The sequence below is a fragment of the Tauraco erythrolophus genome, chromosome 21 (genome assembly GCF_009769465.1).
Source record: "Tauraco erythrolophus isolate bTauEry1 chromosome 21, bTauEry1.pri, whole genome shotgun sequence".
NCBI classification, from domain to species: Eukaryota; Metazoa; Chordata; class Aves; order Musophagiformes; family Musophagidae; genus Tauraco; species Tauraco erythrolophus.
In genome coordinates this window covers 6,483,296-6,506,519 of record NC_141485.1, presented here as the reverse complement: position 1 = coordinate 6,506,519, position 23,224 = coordinate 6,483,296, and the positions used below count along the sequence as shown (strand labels likewise).

At 38.8% G+C, this 23,224-nt stretch overlaps 1 protein-coding gene across 1 annotated transcript; it reads left to right on the top strand.

The window, feature by feature from the left end:
* The first annotated feature begins 302 nt into the window (after nucleotides 1–302).
* On the top strand, nucleotides 303–21,773 carry TPST1 (tyrosylprotein sulfotransferase 1). Its single transcript, XM_009990689.2, has 4 exons — nucleotides 303–1,147; nucleotides 8,283–8,481; nucleotides 18,355–18,405; nucleotides 21,756–21,773. Exons 1-4 carry the CDS (start codon nucleotides 303–305, stop codon nucleotides 21,771–21,773), a joined length of 1,113 nt encoding a protein of 370 aa, XP_009988991.1.
* Nucleotides 21,774–23,224: the final 1,451 nt, after the last annotated feature.

Below are 23,224 nucleotides of genomic sequence, written 5' to 3'. Positions count from 1 at the left end.
TTTGTGTTGCTTCTATGAGTAACCAAAAAGGCTTTTTATTATGGGATGATCGTGTTTAGACTTTGCATTTACTGATCTTAATGCAACACCATGAGATAGCGGTTTTATTGAATGCTGTCAGGTGTGTCTGTTGTTGATTTATTGTAGTAGTTCTTAACAAAGTTCTAATTTTTTTTTTATTTTTTTTTTTTCCCCCTCACCAGGCCTTAATTTATTTTGGAGTAGGATTCCCATGGCATGTGAACTAGAAGATAATTTGAAATAGAAGGTGTCTTTATCTTGAAGTGACAGTCTTTATCAAAATGGTAGGAAAACTCAAACAGAACTTGCTATTGGCATGTCTGGTGATCAGTTCAGTGACAGTGTTTTATCTGGGCCAGCACGCTATGGAATGTCACCATCGGATAGAAGAACGCAGCCAGCCTCTGAGGACGGAGGGTGTGAGAAGCACAGTAAGAACTGCTTCCGATGTAAATGCAAACAAAACCTTTGCCTACAACAAAGACATGCCTTTAATATTTATTGGAGGAGTTCCTCGGAGCGGCACGACCTTAATGCGTGCCATGCTTGATGCCCATCCGGACATTCGATGCGGAGAAGAGACAAGAGTAATCCCACGAATTCTGGCCGTTAAGCAGATGTGGGCTAGATCAAGCAAAGAGAAGATCCGACTGGATGAAGCTGGAGTCACAGATGAGGTTCTGGACTCAGCCATGCAAGCGTTTTTATTAGAAATCATTGTGAAACACGGAGAGCCTGCTCCATATTTGTGTAACAAAGATCCTTTTGCTTTAAAATCCTTAACTTATCTTGCTAGAATTTTCCCCAATGCCAAATTTCTTCTAATGGTGCGGGATGGCCGTGCATCTGTGCATTCCATGATATCTAGAAAAGTCACAATAGCTGGGTTTGACCTTAACAGCTACAGGGACTGCTTGACCAAGTGGAACCGTGCTATAGAAACGATGTATAACCAGTGTATGGAGGTTGGTTTTGAAAGGTGTATGCTGGTACACTACGAGCAACTCGTACTGCATCCTGAAAGGTGGATGAGAACTCTCTTAAAGTTTCTTCGCATACCGTGGAACCAAGCAGTACTGCACCATGAAGAAATGATTGGAAAAGCAGGGGGTGTTTCTCTTTCAAAGTGAGTATGAGCATTCCTCCTTTACCTTGTGTTGTTCTAAGAGGTAAAATAGTACATTTGGCATATAAAAGACTAGTCATAATTTGGTTTTAGTTTTTGAGTAGCTAACGATGTCTTGGGAAGCTGATTTGTGATGCAGATTGTCTGGAAAGAAGGAATGATTGTTAACTAGCAATTTGCAGTCTTAGATTTCTCCCAGTGCTAAACAATTGTCCAGCTAATGTGTATGGAGCATATGAACGAACTTTGGATTAATGTTCTGTCTAACTTGGATTTGGATGTCTAGCATCAGCCTTTCTTCCAGTGCAGCTTTGCTTTTCCCTATGCCCCAAAATAAAGCTCGACTGTTTTATCTAGGCTGGTGTTACTCATCCTAGCAAGATCACCCGTTTGATTTCAGGAACTGAAGTATTGTTGTTGAATCAAGAATGACCTTCGAGTTGTATTTGCCAAGAACATACTCTTCCAGGAAACTTGAGAAACTGTTCCAATAAAATAGAAAGCAGAATTGGCACGCTTCTCTGTTGGCATGTGCTCCTAAAAGGACAAATATTTTGAATAAAATTAACCTTGTTGTAAGGAAATCTCTCAGTATTCTGTCATGCCATCTGTGCCCCTCACTTAGCTACTTTCAGAAACTGAAATCCTGCTCTGCTTAGAAAACCTGGATAGGTATTGTGAAAGGGAGGGGGGGGGAACCACCAGCCAGTTAATTCTCCCGTTAAACTACTTTGGTTTCTTGGCCATTGCTCAAAGCAGAGTTGCTGAGCTGTGGAAACTGGGTAGTCTTATGGAGGGGAAAGGAGTGAATGTTTGAATCCCTCTGCTTTTTGTTTGGATTTTGTTGTGTTTTTTTTTTTCCCTATGATAAATACGTCTACCAGATTGTCTTGTTAAAGTTTCTAAAATATTGATTAAAAAGCCCTGTTCCAGCAGCAAGCCATGCCCAATTAAATTCCTTGACTTCTGGGTTTTAAATATTCATCAAGTGATGTGCTTCTGAGTAACAGGGGCACCTTGCACGGAAAGCAATGTGGACTGAGTAGAGGCATGTCAAACTGTTAATTACAGAGTGATTTCATTATTTAAAAACTACAGTTTTGAGAAATACAAATTGGGAGATTTTGTTTATTTAATGTCTAGGGAAGTGACTGTGTGGATTTTCCAATATTTTGTAGGGGAATATAATTTAAAGCAAATCACAGAATTATCAGTCAGTGACTACAAAGAGAACTTAAAACTCAGATATGGTTATGAATTTAAATTCTGGAGGTTTCACATCACCATTCCCACTGAAGAAACACACCGCTGTGTTCTCAGAGCTATCAAGGCATCTCAACCTTTTTATTTTTTGCACTATTGTTAGCAGATTGAAGCCTTCTGCTGTTGTTAACCTGAAGCAGTGTACTGTTGTGAGTCTCTGCAAGCTCTATCTGTACGTGAACTTCTCTTTAGTTACCTGTATCACGTTACTGCTTCACAGTGGCAGCTGGGGGTGGGGGGTAAACTCACTTTTACTGACATAAATAGGTGGTTGCCAAGTTCTGTTAAGTGTCTTGTAAAAATAACTATGCATAATGTCATTTCTAGTAAAATACTACTACCTTACGGCTTCCTGATCAGCGTTTTTAAAAATTAATGGACCTCTGTACTGTAAAACTCAGTAGCCTTACTGAATTCAAGTAATATTTCTTGCTAAATCTGGTGGAATGGGGTATGAGAAGTCGAGACCACTTGTTCATGTCTCTAGAAACCAAGAAAATGGATTGTTGAAAGTGAGATTATTTTTTAATTCAAGATTATTTTAATTCAAGATTATTTTTTAATCAAACTTTCAATTTAAGACAAACGAGTATGGAACTATTCTTGTGACCCTCAAATCAATCTATTCATGGAATTCTTTATGCTTTTATTATCTCTCATGAGATGATATGTGAAAGAAATTTTTTCAGAAGGCTTTGGCAATAGTGGAAGAAGAATGGGTTATTAGTGTTATGTCTGTGGTGTTTATCTAATCAAATACCCTTGACATATATTATGAGACGTGTTTTTTTTAGTTGCAAAACCTTTATAATTTGATAATGATTTCAGTGACTCAGTCTTTTGAGGGCTGCAGGAAAAACAGTGAATATGAAGTTCTCCAACTTGGATGTCTGTTTTGTGTATTCGTATGACACTAATTGAAATTGTGCAGAGGAGCTTGAGATTCCCCAATTTTATGTCCTTGTACCAGGTAAAACCTCCTGCTTTTGGCATCCTCAGCTCCTGGCTGTCCTCTCATGTGCAGCAGGGTGATGTGGACAGGGACAGCTGTCGTTCTAGGTTGCTCTTGCCCAGAGCAGGGGGTAGCTGCACAGAAAAATTACTCTTTGGAAAGATTCTTGCTAGGTAGTTTACTGAGAACTTTACAGCCTGCCACAGACAGCTTACCAAATTTTGACGGCTGAACAAAACACACCTTGCATTAGACTTAGTTTTCCTTCTGACAGGTTGTATTTGGCTTGTCCTGAGCTGCAGCAAAGTTCTTTATGGCCTTGAGAGCGTGTGGCTGTTACGTTCTGTGTCAGGTTCTAACCAACGTCGTTCTCTTACGACTTCGAGTTTCTGTTTAGGCTTCCTGCAGAGTGGTCTTTACTTCAGTGTGAATGCTCTCTTCTGTCAGCTGAAACAACAAAAGCTGGAGCAGTGGAGCTCCATGTTCTGATTAGGAGCGTTTTCCCACCTGACTTTCCAAAGGACGGTGCTGAAAATCACTCCAGAGATGATCTAAGGAAATTCAAAAAACTGCTGTCTATTGCAACTCTGTTTTCTCACAGAGCTTTACTTTACCACATGCCTGGTACCAAGTGCTTCAGGCTGTTTCATCATAGTATGTTAAAATCAGAACACTCAAATTATATGACAGTTTTTACTGGCAGGAGGAGGATATCACAAGAACCAAATAATTTGTATTGAAATGTGACGTCCCTTTAAAAGATACCACCACATGGGCTTAGCCTCTGTAGCGTAGTAGGGACAGTATGAAGATGTAGATAAAATTAGTTCCCTAGTTGTCTGCAAAGTGTTAGGTAGGGTAGAAAACCTCTGAAGTCAAAGAATGAACAGTGATTATACTCAGCAAAGGTGTGATGCTTTGTGAAGACTTTAGAAAATGAGCAGAGAAACCTGTCTCAGTCATCTTCCACTCACGTTTAAGACTCTTGGGCAGGATCAGAATCCACTTCAGAGGCTTGATGCCTCCTTGATTCAGGTCCAACGTAAGATGCCCAGATGTGTTTTAACTGTTGGAGGGTTTTTGAAAATAAATCAGAAGAGTCTGTTGTCTTGAAGTATTTAAAAACACTTTGAGAAGGAGATTGCAGTATCGCTAAAAGATCTTTATAATGATGTTATTACCTGGTACCAGAAAGCGAATGTCTGAAAATACATTTTTAACTTATCTGAAATCAAAATTGACTATGTCAAATGAAATCTGTGTCAGATGAACGAGGCTCTAGGCCAGCGTAAGGTGTTTTATTTTCAGTTGTGTATGGAGTTAAATTGTGCATGCAGGCTGTTTCTCTTCCAGAGATGAGCTAGCTGCCCAGTGGCTTGCAGAATTCTTCGGGCAGAGAGCTGACTCCATTTTTCTCGTACTCCAGAGTCAGAAACTCTTATGCAATAGTCTGTTAATAGCACTATTAGATACTAGACAGTCTATATTTAAGATTCTGACTTCGTATGTTCCCCCGGCTGCTTGATTTGAGGAAACTCTTGGCTGCCTTATTCTCTTCTCCTGCATTTGCTTAGTAATCTCTGCTTTTTCTGTTGCTGATGCAGCCCTAGCCTCACTGTTGTTCTATTTTGCTTAGTGTTTTTGCCCCTTATTTTTGTTTTTATCCAGCTGGAAGAAGAAACACTGCAAGGGTTTTAAGGATGTGCACCACAGAATTTGTAGTAGCGGGAAACCTTCTGTGGTTTGAAGTAATTGCCAACGTGGCTGTTGAAGGAATGTATTACGGCTGGACTACATGCTATAACTAGTATTGTTAATATAGCTCTGACATTTGCCTCCTAACTGAAAACAGCTGTGGGTAACCACTGATGCAAAGAAACGGCAGCCCTTTTATAGCAATTTTTATTAGGCTTATTATGAAAATAGCTGTCTAGGCAAAATTACTTCAGAATATACTATTTTTAATACATACCTTTCGTTTTATTCCAGTACAGATGTAGAAGTATTTGGGGTTAGTCCTGTGTTCCCTGCTACCAGCTGCTTTCAAAGCTGAAACTGGTTTTGCAGTGGAACCTGGAAACACTGACCAGGCAGCATTTGCCATATGCATACATAATCAAATTTGCCAAGACTTGGCATGTTTCCTTGTTTTGCTCCCTTTGGGTTTTTGGGGGTGTTTTCCCTCCCATTCCTTCTCTGTCTTCCCCATACTCTTCAGATGTCCTTTGGTCTGAAGAAGCTTTCCCATGAATTGTGTTTCACTTTTCTTCCCACCTTGACTGAAAGGACGGGAGAGGATTTAACCTGAAGACCAAATGTGGTACAGCGTATTTTTGAATCGGTGCCTAGGAACAGCTAAATGTAGTTTCCTGCTTATCTCTTGCCAGGTATTAATCACCAGGAAATGTTTCATGCTAAGCTTATTGTTACTGAAGTGACAGTGGAGCACACATTTTTAAACGTGCTTTTACTTCAGGACGGGATATTCCTATGTGTACTAATTTAGGTCCTAATTTACGTATAGCACCCATTGTTTGGGGGTTCCAATGAGCTATTAGTCAAACCCATTACCTAGTTCTCACAGTGTCACCCTTATTTTCAATGGTTGAATCATTCTACAGTTTTGGTGAAGGGATTTTGGGCTTGACTGGCTCTGTCTGAGAGGGAGAGGACCATGAATCTTACGCTTCTCAAACACCTAGTGATAATTTTTTCTGGACTGGAGGGTCCCACCCGCCATGGTTCTACAGACTCCTGACTCTTGTGGTGCTTTGTCCTCTGCCGTGCTGCTTTGAACTTCTGAAACTCGACTCTTAACAGGTATTTCCATGCTAATTTGATTAGAAGTCAGATGCTCATCTTCTAATTAGAAGGATCAAAAAAGCAATGCCCAGACTTCTTAGTTTGCTGTGCAGACCTGTGATCTCAGGCCAATAGCCTTCAGGAAGGCTGAAACTCGGCTGCGTTCCCTGGTCCCAGAATCCCGTTCCGAGTTCCCACCTTCAGTTTGAGCTACTGGAAATGGTTGAGGAGAGTAAGGCTGAAAATTCTGTTGGCTGTCTTACAGTTTTTTGTTTGTCAGGTGCTGACTCATCAGCTGCCATTAAACACGTTTTGCAGCAATCCATGTCAAGACAGTTTCCCCATGGGTGACCATCTCCCTGTCTGGTTTGTTCTTTGTTGATTGTGTTTAAAGTACGTAAGTTACTGACCTTCCAGTGTTGTATGACTAACTTCCTTCCTCTGTCCTGGAAGAATTTTAGCTATGGTGAAACAGAGTAACAAGTCGAAGACTGGTGTTAAGATCGAATTGAGTTAATGCCTGTCAGCCACGCGTATGTAGTTCGTAATTGAAGACTTTCATTGCACAGTGCAGTGTTCATCTCAGTGGGGTGCCTCCTGCTATTGATGTAACGTTTGTCTAATGTGCAACAATACTTCAGCCTCTTCTTGGGCTCATGAGGTTAATTAGATAACTGTAATTAAAGTTGTTCTTCTTGTAAGTTGACTGATGTCAGTCTTGAGAGCAATTTGACTTTATCTCAGGCTACTGGCCTTAGAAACTGTCAGTAACGTTTCAGGAAATTTCCATTTATTTTTCTCAGAAGATATTTTCTCATGTTCTGCCTGCTATATAACTGAAGAATTAGCTGCTTGACAAGTAATTTGAATCCCAGTATTCCCATTCTTTCTCTCATGTAGATGAGCTACTGCTGTTGTACTTTGTACTGATACTTTCAAGTGTAACAATTTTGTTTTCTGGGTGGTAGAGCTTTTGGGGATCAAAATTCTTTATGGTGTAAATGAGGCCTGGGAAGGGTGATAGCTGCAAGTGGATGTGACAGCTGTGTGCTCAGGAGCAGGTTTTGGGCAGATATAGCCAGCCAGCAGGGTGCAGTGGCATACCTTACGGTATTACTTACAATGCAGATGCAAATATTCCTTGGCACCTTGTATATACAGACCTGGTTTACAATCTGCCTTAAAAGAAAGATAAACCTTGACATCCAAAACACATTGGCACTCTTTCTGTGTTCAAAAAAAAGTTTAAAATTACTCAGAGTGAAAACTTGGAGAGTTTTAAATTATGCAGCCTGTTCTGAGTCCTGCTGAACTGTTCCAGAAAACAAGTAAAGAAGTTGTATGACTTCTAACCTGAAAGAAGCAAGGAATGTGGGAAAACAAAGTGATGCCAGATTTCTTCCTTTGGAAAAAAACCAAAACACCAAAAGCAACAAAACTGAGGTGCAAGAATAAAAATTACTTCAGTGCTGTTGATGAAATGAGCAATGAATAAACTATTTTCTAAATACCGTACGTATGACACTGCTACGATTATGCACTTGCCTTTAAGAACTGTGTAATGACCCAACACTATCAGTAGAAGGAATGGCTTTGAAAAATATTATTGCAGTCTATATCTTTGTCATTCCCATAGGGGTGTCTTATTTAAAAAAAAAAAAAAAAAAGATTAGTCACACTATGGGGGAGGCACAGGGATGAAGAAATGGCACATGGATTTTAATTTAGAATACAACTTTCAAGAACGTTTTAGGCAATGAAACAGCAAATGTGGGAATATGCCAGTGGGCAAGCAGCTTTTCTATGTAGGTGTGTGCACAGTTTTCACTTAGCAGCTCTTTGGCTTTCACTGCTGTCTTTAAGTAAAGAACTTGCTTGAGTACATTCTCTGTGAAAGCCTAAACCAGAAAGCATGCATGAATGTTGTGCTGTTCTCATTTTAGCCTTACATAGTAAAACTTCGCTTCCCATCAGCCGTGTAGAAACATGAAATTTTGAGAGGGAAAGAAGAGGAAGGGAAAAAAAATAATAAACAAAACAGGCTAAAGGTCTTAATGTTAGTGAAGAACCAAGTATGGGTTGGAATGCAAAATGTAACCTTTCTTTCTCCCTCCACAGAGTCGAAAGATCTACTGACCAAGTAATCAAGCCAGTCAATGTAGAAGCATTGTCAAAGTGGGTTGGGAAGATACCTGCTGATGTTCTGCAAGATATGCCAGTGATTGCACCCATGCTAGCCAAACTGGGCTATGATCCGTATGCCAATCCACCAAATTATGGAAAGCCAGATCAAAAAGTTGTGGAAAACACAAGGAGGGTAAGGCATTTTTCAAGAGAGTCTTGTGTTGTGTTTTGTTTTGTTTTTTTAAAGTCTATTTCTAATACCTTTTGATACTTAGCAATATGTTTTCCTTGCCATGGGGAGAAGAAGGGAGAACTCTGTGGGACCTTTAGCACTGAAAGCCTGGCTCTTGCTGTTTGTCTTCAATTTGGTTCATCTTCCTTTACCCCAATCCCAGGCTCGTGCTTTGTTCTTTGGTGTACGTAGCTGAACATCTCAAACTTGATTGATGAGCTCAGCTTTGGCAGAAGCTCTGTCACAAATACACCCCAAATACTTGGTAGAATTTGAAAAGTGATGCATGGAGAATGACCCAAGATGATGGAAATGTCAGATTTTCCAATTCTTTGCTGTCCTTTTTAGAACAAAGAAAAGATGGAGGAAGGTCTGTTGCTGATTAACCTAAACTTTAGGATTTTAGTCTGAATTTAATGTTGTTGGAATTCGAGTAGTTAGGCCATGCAGCTGTTTATCCCTGGAGGTATCCATTGAAAAGCTCATTACCATTGTTTGAAATAAGAACAATTAACTCTTCTGTTCTTTTGCGAACGTATACTTTATTAAAAGAAGGTGACCTGCTGCTGCAGCAAATTAATCATTGGAAAATGGAAAAATTGAGTTAAACAATTTAAAAGGCCTGTCTTCCACTAGCCTTCTGATATTAAACACAACAACTGCTTGGTATGAAGATGGACTAGATACTAATGAAAAAAATTGCTTTTTGTGAAGTCTCTAAACATTTTTGCATTATTTCTTTTCAGAAGCCAACTCTAGGGAACTTTCATTAAATAGGTGATTAATGTGTTAAAGGATGGCAGGCTGGCTATTTTAACAGCTGTTAGCTCAGCATGGAAAAGGTAACCTACCTTTTCTGGTAGGGGTAGTGGTTAGCATTTTAAAGGTTTCTGGTACTCTACTGTTTTAAAAGGCTCACAAGCTAACTTTTCTGCACTCAGTTCACCCCCTTTAAAAAAATTAAGTGTTCAGTACTACTTCACGGAGCCTTGAAAACAAAATCCACATGCACCTACCAGTACATACTATAAAACAGTGACTCAGATCTGAATTTGTATTGTAGTGCAATAATTTAAGGTTGATTGTCTCTTACTGATGCAATTTAAATAAGTTTTTACAGTGTGGTGACCTTTCTAAGGCTTCTACCTGTGCATGGCAAGCTCAGTCCGAGTTGTAAAAATTGTATGGATTTCAGTCGCTTACTGTCGGGTGGTTTCTTGAAATCTATTTCAGCTCAAAATGCAAGAGAGAAATTCAGGTAATACAACCATACCTTTAAAAAAAAATAGACTAATTTAAAGACTAAAGTGTATTGAGGCTTTTTCACAAGTTTGCTTTGAAGCATAATTAGTTTGTTTACTGATGTTAAAAACAGCCTTGAAAAACTGAAGGTTGCTGTTACAATAGCTGGTCCAAATATTGCAAGCATTTGGAACACTTGTTATTATTTTGACTGCTATTTTCATTTAATAGTTTTACTTACAGCCCAAGATAACATTTTAATTTTGTTCTTTATTGTAGTTCTCAATATATATTTTCTTAGTCACTTGTTCTTTAACAAATTTACTTTTGCATGTATGGTTTGTATAGACAAAATGGGAGAAATGTCCTGAATTAAGACTAAAATAAAAAAGCAGAAGGTTTAAACATGGCTAATCTTCAAAACTTGCAATATTCCTTTTGAAAATGGAGAAACATGAGGCTTTCAAAGTGTCCTGTACCCCAAGGAGCCATTTAAAACTATGGCTCACATCAGTGTTCAGATCCTCCCCAGTCACTTTGTTTCCTCCCGGTGGGTTCCCAGGAAATCCTTGCTCAGGATCCATTGGATCCTCTGTCTTTCTCGGTGACTGCGGAAAAGTTGGTATCCTGACTTCCTGGAGTTTCAAGATTTAAGGCTTCCCAACACCCAGACCGGTTTGCTTCTTAGGTTACCTAATTCTCAGGGCAGCAGGCTCACCACCCTCTCTAGCAGTGCCAGGCTTCCTGGGCATCGTGCATCTTATGTAGTAAATTGCCACAATGCTGGGCACTGAGCTCAGCCTTATAGCAAGTAAATCTTGAAATAACTAATATTCTGGTTGATGATCAGTGGGAGCTGACTCACTTCTAAAAAATGCTTTGTTTTGGTTTCCCCATAGCTTTATTTTGTTTTTATTTGGGCATGGGGGGCAGATATTTTGAAACACTTTCAGGTGTTTGGGAAAACTGGGGGAGGAAGGAGAGAGAGAGCTGTGATGTGCTAGTTTTGCCTATTGAGGATAGCATGTTCTGTGAACCTATGCTAATTTATTTTTTGCTGCTACATCGTGGAGGGCATTTATTAAAAAAAAAAATATTGGTCTAGATTTTTCCAGCCTTTAGGAAACTGGTCCTTGACAAGTTAAATGTGTTATTGCATACTCTTAGCTGGTGAATTTGTAAATTACTGTAGCACTACTCTTGTTCTGCTCTCTTTGTGTATTTCTTCACCTGGGATAGTCTGTCAGAGTTCTGTACTGAGTATATTGTTGGAGATGAAGCTGTCCAAATAAAATCTTTCCAAAGTTACTCTTCAGAACATAGTAAGAATATATCTAAATCTTGCATGTAACCATTTATTGCTTCACTTTGTGTTTGGAAGCTGTTCTATTATGTTTGTGGTCTCTGAGAACTTTAAACAGAACACAAAACTCGAATTTTGTTCATTGAAAACAGATAAAGTTGTTTAGACAACTAAAGCAGAACTGTATTGTGTGAGTAGTAACCCCTTAGAGAGACTAACTTGAAATAACGTTGAATTCACTGACACTGAGTCTGTTTAACGTGACAGGAGCTGACACTTCAGATGAAGGAAGTTGCCCCTCTCTGGCAAACAGAAAGCAATAGGAAGGGGCAAGGACTGATTTTCTTTCTCTCTTCCCCGCCCTCCACTTTGGTGTGGGTTTGTGGGGGGAAGTTTTTCAGTTTTGGGGGGGTTATGTAATGCTGGCTTAGATTGATGTTGGAAGTTCCAACAACAGGGTGGAAGCCCAACACCGCTGAAATTAGGTGGGGCAGAATCTCCCCTGCCAGCAAAGATGGAGCAACACTGTGTCATTGAGCTCATTGCTATCAGATACACTAAAAACAAACAAATCGGTCCTTGTTGCTACGCGGAGTTCTTCTTTTGTGTGATTAAAAGCATTTTTGTACAGTACAATCAAAATCATAAAGATAAGTGGAATGAAAGTATGAAAATTGGTCAGGATGCACGACATGCTTGTAGCTAGAAAGCCTCTGTTGAATGCAGACAGTTCAGTGTTTTATGACTAGAAGTCTGTATATTGCCCAGTTGTAAAAGATTAAAAAGATTCCGAACTTCAAACTGCACAATGTCTTAGTTCTAAGGAGCATTTAAGCATGTTTTATAGAACTGCATTTACACTGCATTGCACAAACTGCGCTGAGCAAAATCTGTCACTTGTTGGAAAAGGCTACAAATTACGCTTATACTCAACAGTGAAAATACTATTCAGCAATTTTAAAGGATCAACAGTGTAAGGGTGCCTAAAACAAGGGCTAGTACTGGAGAAAATTGGCAAAGAATGGCTAGTACGGTGCAAAATACTAGCTTCTTCTAAGCTTTCTAAGCATTTAAGTCCTGTTTTTTTCTTCTTTTCTCCTTTTCTGTCCCCCTGCTGGTTACTTGCGTATGTACAGGTTAATTTTTTTTTTTTTTTCTTCAACCTGGAAACAAAAATCGTGGTTCTCACCAGCTAAAGTACAATGGTTGAATTAGAATTTCTATGTGCTTGTAGGTGAGGCAAGGAAAACGAGGCTCTCTGCTAAATTTGGATTTTTCACTTTAATGTTACCTGCTTAGGACACCAAAATGGCTAGGCTGGTTTTCTGTGCTCCTGTAATACAGCACAAAAATAAAAAGGTGCAACCAGTGTTTGTTACTTCCTGAAACAAAACCAGAACTAAGATGACAAACAAAGTACAGAGTGAGAAGCTAACTTCATCTCTTCGTATCTCCAAGTGCTACGTGGTGTTATGGAATAAGACATCTCTGACAGTATTTGCGCTGCTGGAGTACAAATCTAACACGAGTATAACAGATTTTTCTGATGTTTTCAGTAACAAAGCCATTAATTTTTTGTCGATCTGTTTTATGTTAGGCCTGGCAATATTATCTTTCATGACACTTTATCTTGTCTTGGTTAAGGAATGCAGAGCAGAAAGAACAAGGTCTGAGTAGCGTTGCACTGTTCAGCAGATCTCTGCATGTGACCTCCTCAAGAGGCAACCTTTAGTTACTCAGTGACTGCAGAATTGCTATCGCGTGTTTTTCTTGTCAGTCTGTTGCTGGTCTGTTAATTTTATTATAATGATTGCAAGGGTCCTTTCCTTATAGATACGTAACTGGCTACTTTCCTTGCTGCCCCAACTAAAATTTTAACAAATTCCACATCCTGAGCATAAAGGAAAATAATATCCTGTAATTTAAATGAGTTTTCGTCTGTAAACGATGCACAGAATACAAATAATTCTGCTGTCTGAACTGGTAGCCCATACGAAAGTAGAATCACCCCATGTTGGAGTGGCCGATATGCCATTATCAATATTGTGAGTTTGTGTAAAAGCGTATGTCAGCAGTTTAGCAGAATATACCGAAAGTTGAGAACAGCCTGTAACTGCAAGACTCCGACTTGTGCCCAGTAGAAACTGGCTTATTGTTGTAATTGGCTAAGTGGTTTCCTTTCACATCTGTGACATATTACATAAGATTTTCTTTGGCACATGCTTCCCACTGGATGTATTTGTATGCTTGGAATACATATTCCAGTCGTGTCTTTCAGCTTCTTCATGAAGTTGTGTTCCTTGCCTTGGAGAGATCAAGAGGTGGAAGCATACAGAACCTTGTAGGAAAAGCGATAGTTTTCATCAGGACTGTTTAAATACGTGTGGGTGGGTTCTAATCACATCCGAAAGCTGTTCTCTGTCTCTGGTTTATGTTCTGTTCGTGATATTTTCTGCAGTAACATTTAGAGGAGAAAACAGAGTTCTGTTAACTCCTGCTTCATGCCTGTTTTAAATTGAGGAAATATCTCCTGCTGTTAAGAGTAGAGACGTCCATGACAATCCTGATTTCAAGACTTTGTATTTGAGGTCTTAAAGAGAGAAACAATCTATGATAACGGATGTGAAGTGTTTTTAGACTAATGCATGAGAATAATTCCTTGTGCTGTCAAAGATGTGTAGCTGTGGAGGTATGCTGTAATGACAGGCTGCTCAAGGAGCTCAGAAAAAAAGACACTGCACCTCTTATTTATGCTGGTTAACATAAGTTAAGCCTAAAGGCATTTGGTTTTGTGGGTGCTTTCTCTGATAATTAAAACAAAAATTAGGGGGTTTATTTCATCTGTCGTGTGACCAACAGCAGAGACTTCCTAGGTATCCTTTCAATTTGTTTAATATCCTCTTTAGTGTGTGTTTCTTCCAGCATGTGGATTCTCATCTGCATCATTTTTCTCCAGAGATGCTGATATCTTGTTTGTTTGTGGTTGTTTTTTGGTGAATTTTGCATATATATGATTAGTAAGGCATACAGAGTTATGAACAAACAAAATACAAAATTAGGTACGGTTGCAAGCTGCCTTTTGGCAGACATTCGTAGGCCTGTCTAAAATCTTTCTCTTTGTTGTTCCTACTGGGTAAATATTTACATCTCAGATGTCCCCTTGCTTGGCAGTTCTGACAAAGAAACGAAGAGTTGTGTAAGCCTTGTAAGCTGCCTGAAAAGTTCAGGAAAGTCTGAAGTAGCAGGATGAGGGAACCTCCATGTACTGTGCTGTAAAGGATTGTTTCTAGAAAGGGGCTCTGTTCTGGTTTTGCCAGTGTTCCCTTTTGTCTTTTCTCCGGTTAAACATCGATGGCTTTGTACTTTGCAGCTTTGATGTGTTGGAAATCCAGCAAGCCCAAGTGCATGGACTTGCAGGTTAACTTGAAGACAAAAAGACCCATTATGTGCGTGTGCCAGAACTGACCCAATATATAGTGTGACTCTTTCTAAAGCGGGCTTGAAGGTGGATGAAAAGGAGTGCTTTCATCTGCTGTAAGGATGAATTATAGCTTACACTTGAGTTCCACCTGAACATTTCCTTGTGTATTTATAAGGGTTTTCTCAGACAGCTGGATGCAAAACTTGTTTTCTGATCTCTTTTTGAGAATAATCTGCATTTAGTTTGGCCATAAAAATATGTTTTGTCTTGGTTTTGGTGGTGTTTTTTTTTTTTAATACAACAGCCTGAATACTGGCCAACAGTGAACAACGAACTGACACAGACTTCAGATTCCTTGCCTGCCCCCCTCCTCCCCCAATCCATTTGGACTTGCAAAACAATTCCCTTAGAAATGGTAAACGCCATTTCTGCTCAGTTTTAGTGACTTCTTGCTTAGACTGGAAATCATTCCGGTGTCCTGCTTCTGCCTCTCTGCTGCCACTCTCTGAATTACGTGTTTTAGACTTAGAAATTGGTCAGAAAAGAATTTGGAATCTGAAACCTCTTAAATTTCTTTGGCTGCACATGGAGTCATTGTTTTTAGGATTTCTGGATTGCAGTTGATCCCTGGGTTTTGATTCAAACGACTTACTGGTTTTGGAACTACTTTAAACCAGATTCTGTGCAGTCTCAATCTTGACAAAACCGGCATTCTAGGTAATGTCAGTTCTGAACCAAAATTAGGCACACTTGTATGTTAAAGATGATCTTCTTGGGCCTGCCTTGGCTTAGATTTGCCTCTGTAAATTGTGGTGTGTAAATTGTGATATTTAGTGTGCATATAGTATCCAATGCCCCTGAAACATTTTCTTATATTTCCAGACTATGACATTAGTGTCGTCATTTTTCTTAATATTGCTGATGGATGAATACCCTCGACTAGCCACTATTGATGTTTATTAGGAGTAAATGCTGTTCCTACAAAGGGCATTACAATAGTAAGGTTTTTAGAGCAGACATATATATAATATAAAAATTAGACCAAGTCATGATTGCAGGAGAAGGACAGAAGCAAGCCTCCAGAGGGACAAATATGATTTTGGCCACTCTGGTTCTGAATCGGTCACAACGTACCACCGTTATCAGTATTAACTGATTTTAAGGATTCCCAGATAATGACTGCAGAGGTTTGCCAGAAAAGGTGAAGAAGCCTGCCTGTTTCTTCCAACACCAGCACTAGTCTAGTAAAAGAAAATGTTTTTTTCTTGTGAATCTTGCTTAGATTGTTCTGTAGCATTTTCTAATGTGGTAATATTGCTGATTTGTAACTTCCATTTCTGGTCTCTAGAACACAGTCTGCATTTTAATGGCTTGGTTAAAGGCTGAAAACATGAAATACTCTCCTTCATTTATAAATATTTATAGTCTATCTAGGCTTCAGTAAGCCACACACTGAATTTTTGACCAGTGTGGCTTTCATTAAGGTTTCCATGGGAATGACAATACCCTCTAGCTGAATATAAATGAGAGCTGTGCCTATCATTTTGAATCAGCCTTTTTATTTTATCTAAAACATGGGATATCGTAAGGAACAGAGTTCTGCAACGTAAGTGTATAATAATTCCTACTCTCATGTTGAGACTTAATGAAGCCTTGTTGTTTGGGCATGTTTAGCCTGGTGGTAAAGAGCAGTGAGTATTGCCGGCTCCGAAGTCCTCTCCACGAGTCACACGGTTTAATGCTGCAGGCCTGTTGTGGGCTGAGGTGTCTTATGGATGGGAAATTCTGAGCTGACTCAGTCCTGGGCCGCTGCAGCGTATTGACAAAATGAGTACGTCTGTATCTTCTGGTCATCTGTTCATAGGAAAGCGGAGAAAATGGATGTCGTTAATAAGCATCCCTTGACTTCCTGAATCTTCTTCCTTTGACACAGAATAGAATAGAATTTGGCTTTATAGAATTTCTCTAAGTAGGTTTGTGGCTTTTGATTTTTATATGATTACAGCTACGCAAGACTACAAAGAACTCATTACGTTAGGGTGTTTGGTCTTTTTGGTTCAGTAGAAAGGATGGTAAAACTCTTCCTTTCAAGTATACTTCTTTTTTGGGGAAAAAAACAAACATACAACAAACCAACCAAAAAAAACCCCAAAACCAGAATACCTTCCTCCCCACTTTGGAATGTTTTCCAGTTCAATCTCAGAAACAAACAACTTGTAAGAAGTATCCTCTGGAGAGAAGACCGTATGTTGCAAATTTATTTCCTAATTGGTCAAGTAGTGGAAACACTTGTTTGGTGTGGCTGTGGCTATGCTTGAGGATACTTACTGCGTGCTTTCTCCAAACAGTGTTGTTTCAGAAGTAATATTATGCTCTAAAAGATTGGAAATTGTGCTAATGACAAATTCTCATGAACTCAGGCTGGTAATGAGGCTACAGTTGTTGTAGGAATTCATAATCGTAAGAGTTGCTGGCTAAAACTTTGTGACAGCCCTACTAGTAAGTGGAGCTCTTCTTTACTTGTATGTGAAGCTATTAAATCTATGTGTTTTATTAGTATAGGAAAGGATTAGCCTACTGATTTTAATTTACTCTTTTTTTTTTACATTTCTGTTGATAAAGCAAATTAATGACTAAATGACATGAAAATAATAAAGGAAAACTTAGGCCTTATCCAACCCTGTGTTCTGCTCCCAGGAGCTGGGGATTTCAGCTGTGTGGTTACAGCCTGTGGAGGAAGGAATTAGATGTCTGATGTCAGGGACTGTGTTTGCCAAGTGACTCAAGGTCTGACATAGAGTGAAAATCGCTCGTAATATATCTGTACCTGTTATAATGGTATCTGCGTATCTTTAAGGATTAAAGCAAATACATAAACTTTCCTGATACTTGAAAATTACACCAGCTAGATATGTAGAATAAAGGGATAGATATGTGTAAAACACGGTAGAAGGAGATGCTGATGCTCTTCAAGCGTTGACCACGTTAGCAGAATGGAAAGCTAAAGTTATTAGTGTTTTCAGACTTTGATTGTAGTTGCATTGTCTCCATAAGCTACATGAAAATTAACAGAACTTTCCTTTCACAGCATAGTAAGGTGGGATCAGTTGTTCGGGTGTGATACTGCTGTTTGCATGAATGATAAATATTTTATTCAAGACAAATACTATGATCTATCAGAAAATCTTGTATTGTATGACATTTGTTGAGTATTGAGTATACAGCCACAAACTAATACATAAAATAGTTGAACACTGAATGTTGTTTGTTGCCTGGTATAGTGGTTCTGATACAATCCAGGAGATCATGACAGGTAGCCCTTTCAGAAGACGTTAAATGGAGACTCTTTTAATTGTGAATTGTAATTAAGCCCAAAGGGAACTTAATTTATTGAAGGTGCAAAAATGTGAAACAACAGATTTGTTTGTATATAAACTTCGAAGAAGTATGTATTGTAGCAACTCACTCCTGGTGTATGTAATCACCCTGTTCAAAATCTTATTCTGAAAGCGTAGTGAATTGATCGCACAGGACTTAATAATTCGAGCAAGCTGCAAATGTAGTTTGAGTTACACAGTGTTAGCGTTTCAGTACAAACGAGGTCAGTGTGGAGTACAGAGCAAGCCTGGGACTGTGTGTACTGTAGCAGCTGTAGAACTACTTCAGACACTAAGCCTCAGGAATAAAGCTTGCTTTTACAAATAAGTCGTGTTCAGTTTAGGTGGATCTGTTTTAGCATTACTGGATTCTAATAACCCAGAAGAATCACACACACCCCCTCCAATCCCTTCTTAACAAGCTCTTCAGCATTTCAAACAGTGAATGCTAGCTTTGAGTAGTATATTTTTGTTTTGTTTTGTTTTTCCAGGTGTATAAAGGTGAATTTCAGCTTCCTGACTTTCTTAAAGAAGTGCCACAGGTACAGTATTGGATTAGTTTCCTTTTTGTGGGTGTAGCAGCAAGTTAGTATGCAACTAGTCTTTATAAACTATGGCTTCATAAATTTGATTTTTCCCTTTGATCGTAAGAGAATAGGTTACTAGAGATTATAAGAGAATAGCTTGTCGGTGAGACTGAATCTCCAGCGCTCTTGCACTCAGCAGTCCCAAGTCCCTCTCAAGTGCACATGTAACTCCAGTGCTAATAGTATGGTGCCCGTAAACCGAGCTGAGCATTGCTGTGAAATTCGAGGAAAGCTTGACTTTTGTGTAGACCAAACTGCAAAGTTTGTTACTTGTAGAGAAACTTTATCTTTTGTTGCCTTGCATGGAAAGGTTTAGAGCAAGTATAGTACAGGGAGCAGAGATAAATAATGAGAGATTTGAAAAATAAATACTACTGCGTTGGGCAAAACGAACAAACAGTTCAGCCATGGATATGGTGTATTGATTTAATAATCAAGTGAGCAGGAGGGAGCAAGAGCATCCTTCAAATGGTGTTAATTGTCATCAGCTACCTAAGGGACTTAAACTTTGCAATGGCAGTTGGAAAAGCAAAACCATCGTTATGGAGGTCTCTTAAACTGCAGGATCACTTGATACTTTCCCCCAGCTAAGTGAGTACGTAGGAACCACACTTCCAGCCTCATGCCCTTTGCTCGTGTAGATGTGATGGAAAGGGTTTGGGCTGTAACCACTGGCCCATTTACAGACATAGGACTTTAGTTTGGAATATGGCATCCCTTGCTGCTGGGCAGCTCTTCTGTCTCTCCTGAAGGTAACAGAGCAGACAGGATGGATTTGTTCCATGGAGCGGCCTGTTGGAGTGCTCCGTTTCAGCAGCTTGAAGGGCTTCTGTGTGCCTGTGTGGGTTTTGTTGGTTTTTATTCTCCTTTTCTCTCCCAAATGTGTAGTGAAATTAATTCTCCCTCCTATAGACTTTCTGATTTAAGCTTAAAACCACTGTACATGGCTCTGCTAGTCTAGCCATGAAGAATCAAGGCAGATGATCTAGACAAGGAGCAAATAATTTAATTCACCTTCATCAGAGAAATAACAAAAATGTGTATTTTATTGTTTAAATGAAATATTTCATATGAAATAAATATAACACATAGCATTTGGTTTTATGTTTTCTTGGCTAAGAGCTGCTCAACTGGGCTCTTAAAAATAGCAGTTTTTGGAGGGTTTATAATTGAAGGTAAATGCCTAAATGCCATCTAAAGTGCATTGTGCTTTGATAGAAAAACAGGAAGTGGCTTGTGACTGTTACTGTCTCGAGCTGTGTTCAAGTAAAGCTAAGTAGAATTATTTTTTTTCTTCAATTCCTCCTGCTTGTACAGGAGTACAGCATTGCAGAATTGGGAGAGAAATCATTTCTTTAGGGACTCACAAAATTCTGGAGGCAGAATCTCGGCAACTGCAAGAGCAAGAGCCACCCTTGTCTCTTATTAGTCACAACAGGAGCTGTGGGTTGCCCGGCTTCAGAGTTACCCATTACTTTTGTTGTTGTTGCTGCTATTTATGCTTTAAAAAAAAATCCCAATCATAGAGCTTCCTTCAGCCTCCTGCAAGGCCTTTCTCATCTTTTCCAAGGCCTGGAGACCACCACCATTCTTTGTTTATATTTTGTTCTGTCCAGCAGCTCGTTCTTTCGGGTGGGAGGTGGATGTCTCCTTACTGACCAGGGTTCACTTTGACCACGTGATGTTCTCTTTGCAGGGTAATGCTCTTTAAAAACACTAGAGTTAGTAAGCAGAGCAGTAGGTTGAAAAGGTAACTTGCAGTGTAACTGTAGCCAAACATGCCAATACTCGAAGCAAAAGAGGAAAAGATTCTATGCTTCTATCCTGGTTTCTCAAAAGCCTGTAAAATGGCTAGAAGTAGACAAGTTATTCACAATGCTTGCATTACTTTGTATTTCTACTCGACTTCCTATCCTTAATGATACATATGGTACAGAAGTTTATTTAGAATGTAAGTGTAAGTAGCCTGTCAAAAGTAAAATAATTTACAGTGTCTTTACTTTTAAAAGAAGAAAAACCTACTGGGCACAAGCTTTCTTGTCTTTGGATCCCCAGTATTAAGAAAAGACTCTTTGATTATGATTTTTGTTAAATGTAGAGATCAAAGAATACACAGCAGAATGTACCACATGCAAACAAAGCATTTTGACATATTCCGTTAATTCAAATGAAAATTTAATTGATTAAAAAAGAAAATTGGTTTCTTTTGTTCCAGCCAAAGAAGACAGTAGAAAGGAAGTCTCGCGGCAAGATAAAATGAACATGGATCAGTAAAGTCGAATTTAGCTGTAGTGTCTGTTTCATGTTTTCAGAATATAACTTCTTGCTGTGGACACCAAATCTTTCTGATAAATCTGTGTGATCTCTAACGTGGGCTTCGCTCTTTACTGGATGTTTGCCTGCTCTCACCCTTTGACCAGTTAGTGCTCATTGCTTCGCAAGTTGTGCTCAGCTAGTAGGAAACCATTAAGAACCTGGCACCACGCAGCTACGTGTGCTGTTGCTCACAGCGTTGTTCACACTCAACTGCTGGCCAAAATGTCTATGCAGCTTAACGGCAAGACAACTACTTCAATGTGTGCTGCTTAAAAGTTATTGTCAGCAAATTGTATTGAGAAAGCGCGCTGTGGTTATTTCTAATGCTTTCAAATGCAATTATTGTGGTTATTTCAAGATTATCTGCAACGTCGCAGATAAAGTTGCAGCATATATGGCTGCAAGCATAGGGTGTGTCAGAACAGAAGGAGATAAGATGTTGCTGATAAGGATTTCTGGAAAATGCAAAGAGATGAGCTATCTTTAAAATTTTGCACGTTGTGTATATAGGAAAATAAATGATCCTTGATCTGCCTACAGTATCCGTTAGATAAATTATGCCCCTTGGGTTTTTTTTAATTATTTTGTGATACATCAAAAGAGCTTGGTCCACTATTTCTAGCAAATGTCCTCTTTCAGTCCATTCCGTAGGGAAGTTTCAAATGAGACTCTCCTAAATTTCAGAAGGTGGATTTACACAGTTAGCTTGGTATGATTCAGTATTTACCTAACTCTGAGCAGAAACATCCACAGTAAAGTAAAACAGCTTTGTGAAATAGTGAGATAATATTGCTTAAACCATAAAACACTGACGTTGGAGTTGAAATTGATTCCGATAATGTTCTGCTTTAGTATTATACTAAAGGTAAAGTTAACTTAATGTAACTGAATAGCTAGATGGTTTTGGTTTTGAGGGCATTGGTGCTGATATTTATATTTTTTCCTCTAATGTAAAATCGTTAATTTCATTTTAATTATTTACTTAACAGACAGAACCTATGGAATAGAAGATACAATGGATATTTCTTGCACAGAAGGTAATAAAAAAGCATGCAGTCCTGCTCATTTGCTCCTCTTGATTTAGTTAAGGTGATTTTTTTAAAAAAAAAACTTACGTAACTCTACTCTGGGTAAGAAAAATATGAAGATACAGATCTTGATTCAGAATCTCAAAAATTCACATTGAGGTAAGTCCTAGTAGTGAGAGTTACAAAAGCATAGTTCCTGTGCTTTGAGACTCACAATGTAGTTCCACGTGGCTCATCACAATTTGCAGTATGGGATTGTAAGCACTATTCTAGAGCTTCAAGTTGAAAGGAGTATGTAAAACTGTACCATCATTTGTCCGGGCATTCTTCAGCAGAGTTTCTTGTTCGTGTTGTTATCTGTGTGTCTTTCAGCACTATGGTCTGCTTGCACAACAGATTCAGGTTCCCATTTTACCAAAATAACAAAACTTTAAAGATAACTCTTAATCATCTTTTTCTTCCTTTTTTAAATCAATTGCCCTTTCTAGATAGAGGAAACAGCTAAAGATGAGCTGATTTGTGTAGTTTGCCTTTGGTATGTCTCATAGCTGGTGTTTTCAATAAACTGTATTTTAGTTGTTGAATTAACAATGGCAAGATTGTGCAGGGAACTTGGTAAACTCCAGACTAGTCAACAACTGAATGATGCAAGATTTACTATATTAATCGAGGGTTTTCACTTGTCAACTATGTTATCAAATGTTCTAGCTTGACAACAAAAGATAGCAAAATGCATCCAGTTTAAATATAACCAAAAGCAACATGCCACACAAGTATACCCAGCGTAGATATTTATATATGGCCATAATATACCTGGCTGTGTAGCCCCAAATATAGCCAAAAGCATCATATCAATTAGAAATAACAGATATAAAAGTTTTCCAGAGATTAATTGCAGAGCTTCGTTGTGAAATCAATAGGGAAACCATAATCTCTTCAGGTAGTCAATGTTAAAATGGCTGAAAGATATACTTCACGTTGCCACTTATCTCTTTGAAAAATGTATTTAAAAGGACACTATTTCTGTCTAAAGCTGCCGTCCAGTTTCTGAGAAACCAAACTGTTAATTTCCCAGTGGTAACGACCACTGGTACATGATAATGAGAGATGCTTTCAGCAGGTAAAGGCAGCCCACTTGCACAAGTATTTCGAATGTAAGTGCAAATTCAGACACATTTTTTTTTTACATCTAAATATGCTCCAAGCAGTGATTCTAGTGATAAATGATGGAAAAGGTGGCCACATTCCTTACAGGAAAGTTTTTAGTGGCTGTGGTTAGTCTTGACAGTGACTTTTCAGCTACTGAGATGACAGTGATTACTTCATTGTGCATTATTTGTAATTACAAAATGTTGTCAGGGATAAAACCAGAATATTACTTTGAAAGCTCAAACATAACTTTATTTTTCTTTTCCTTTAGAAGAAAGACT

Bases quoted from the DNA above. Each gene is read 5' to 3' on its own strand.
- TPST1 (XM_009990689.2), top strand. From the start codon at position 303: ATGGTAGGAAAACTCAAACAGAACTTGCTATTGGCATGTCTGGTGATC. The intron at 1,148-8,282 runs GTGAGTATGAGC...CTCCCTCCACAG, and splicing joins GGGGGTGTTTCTCTTTCAAA to AGTCGAAAGATCTACTGACC. The intron at 8,482-18,354 runs GTAAGGCATTTT...TTGTTTTTCCAG, and splicing joins TTGTGGAAAACACAAGGAGG to GTGTATAAAGGTGAATTTCA.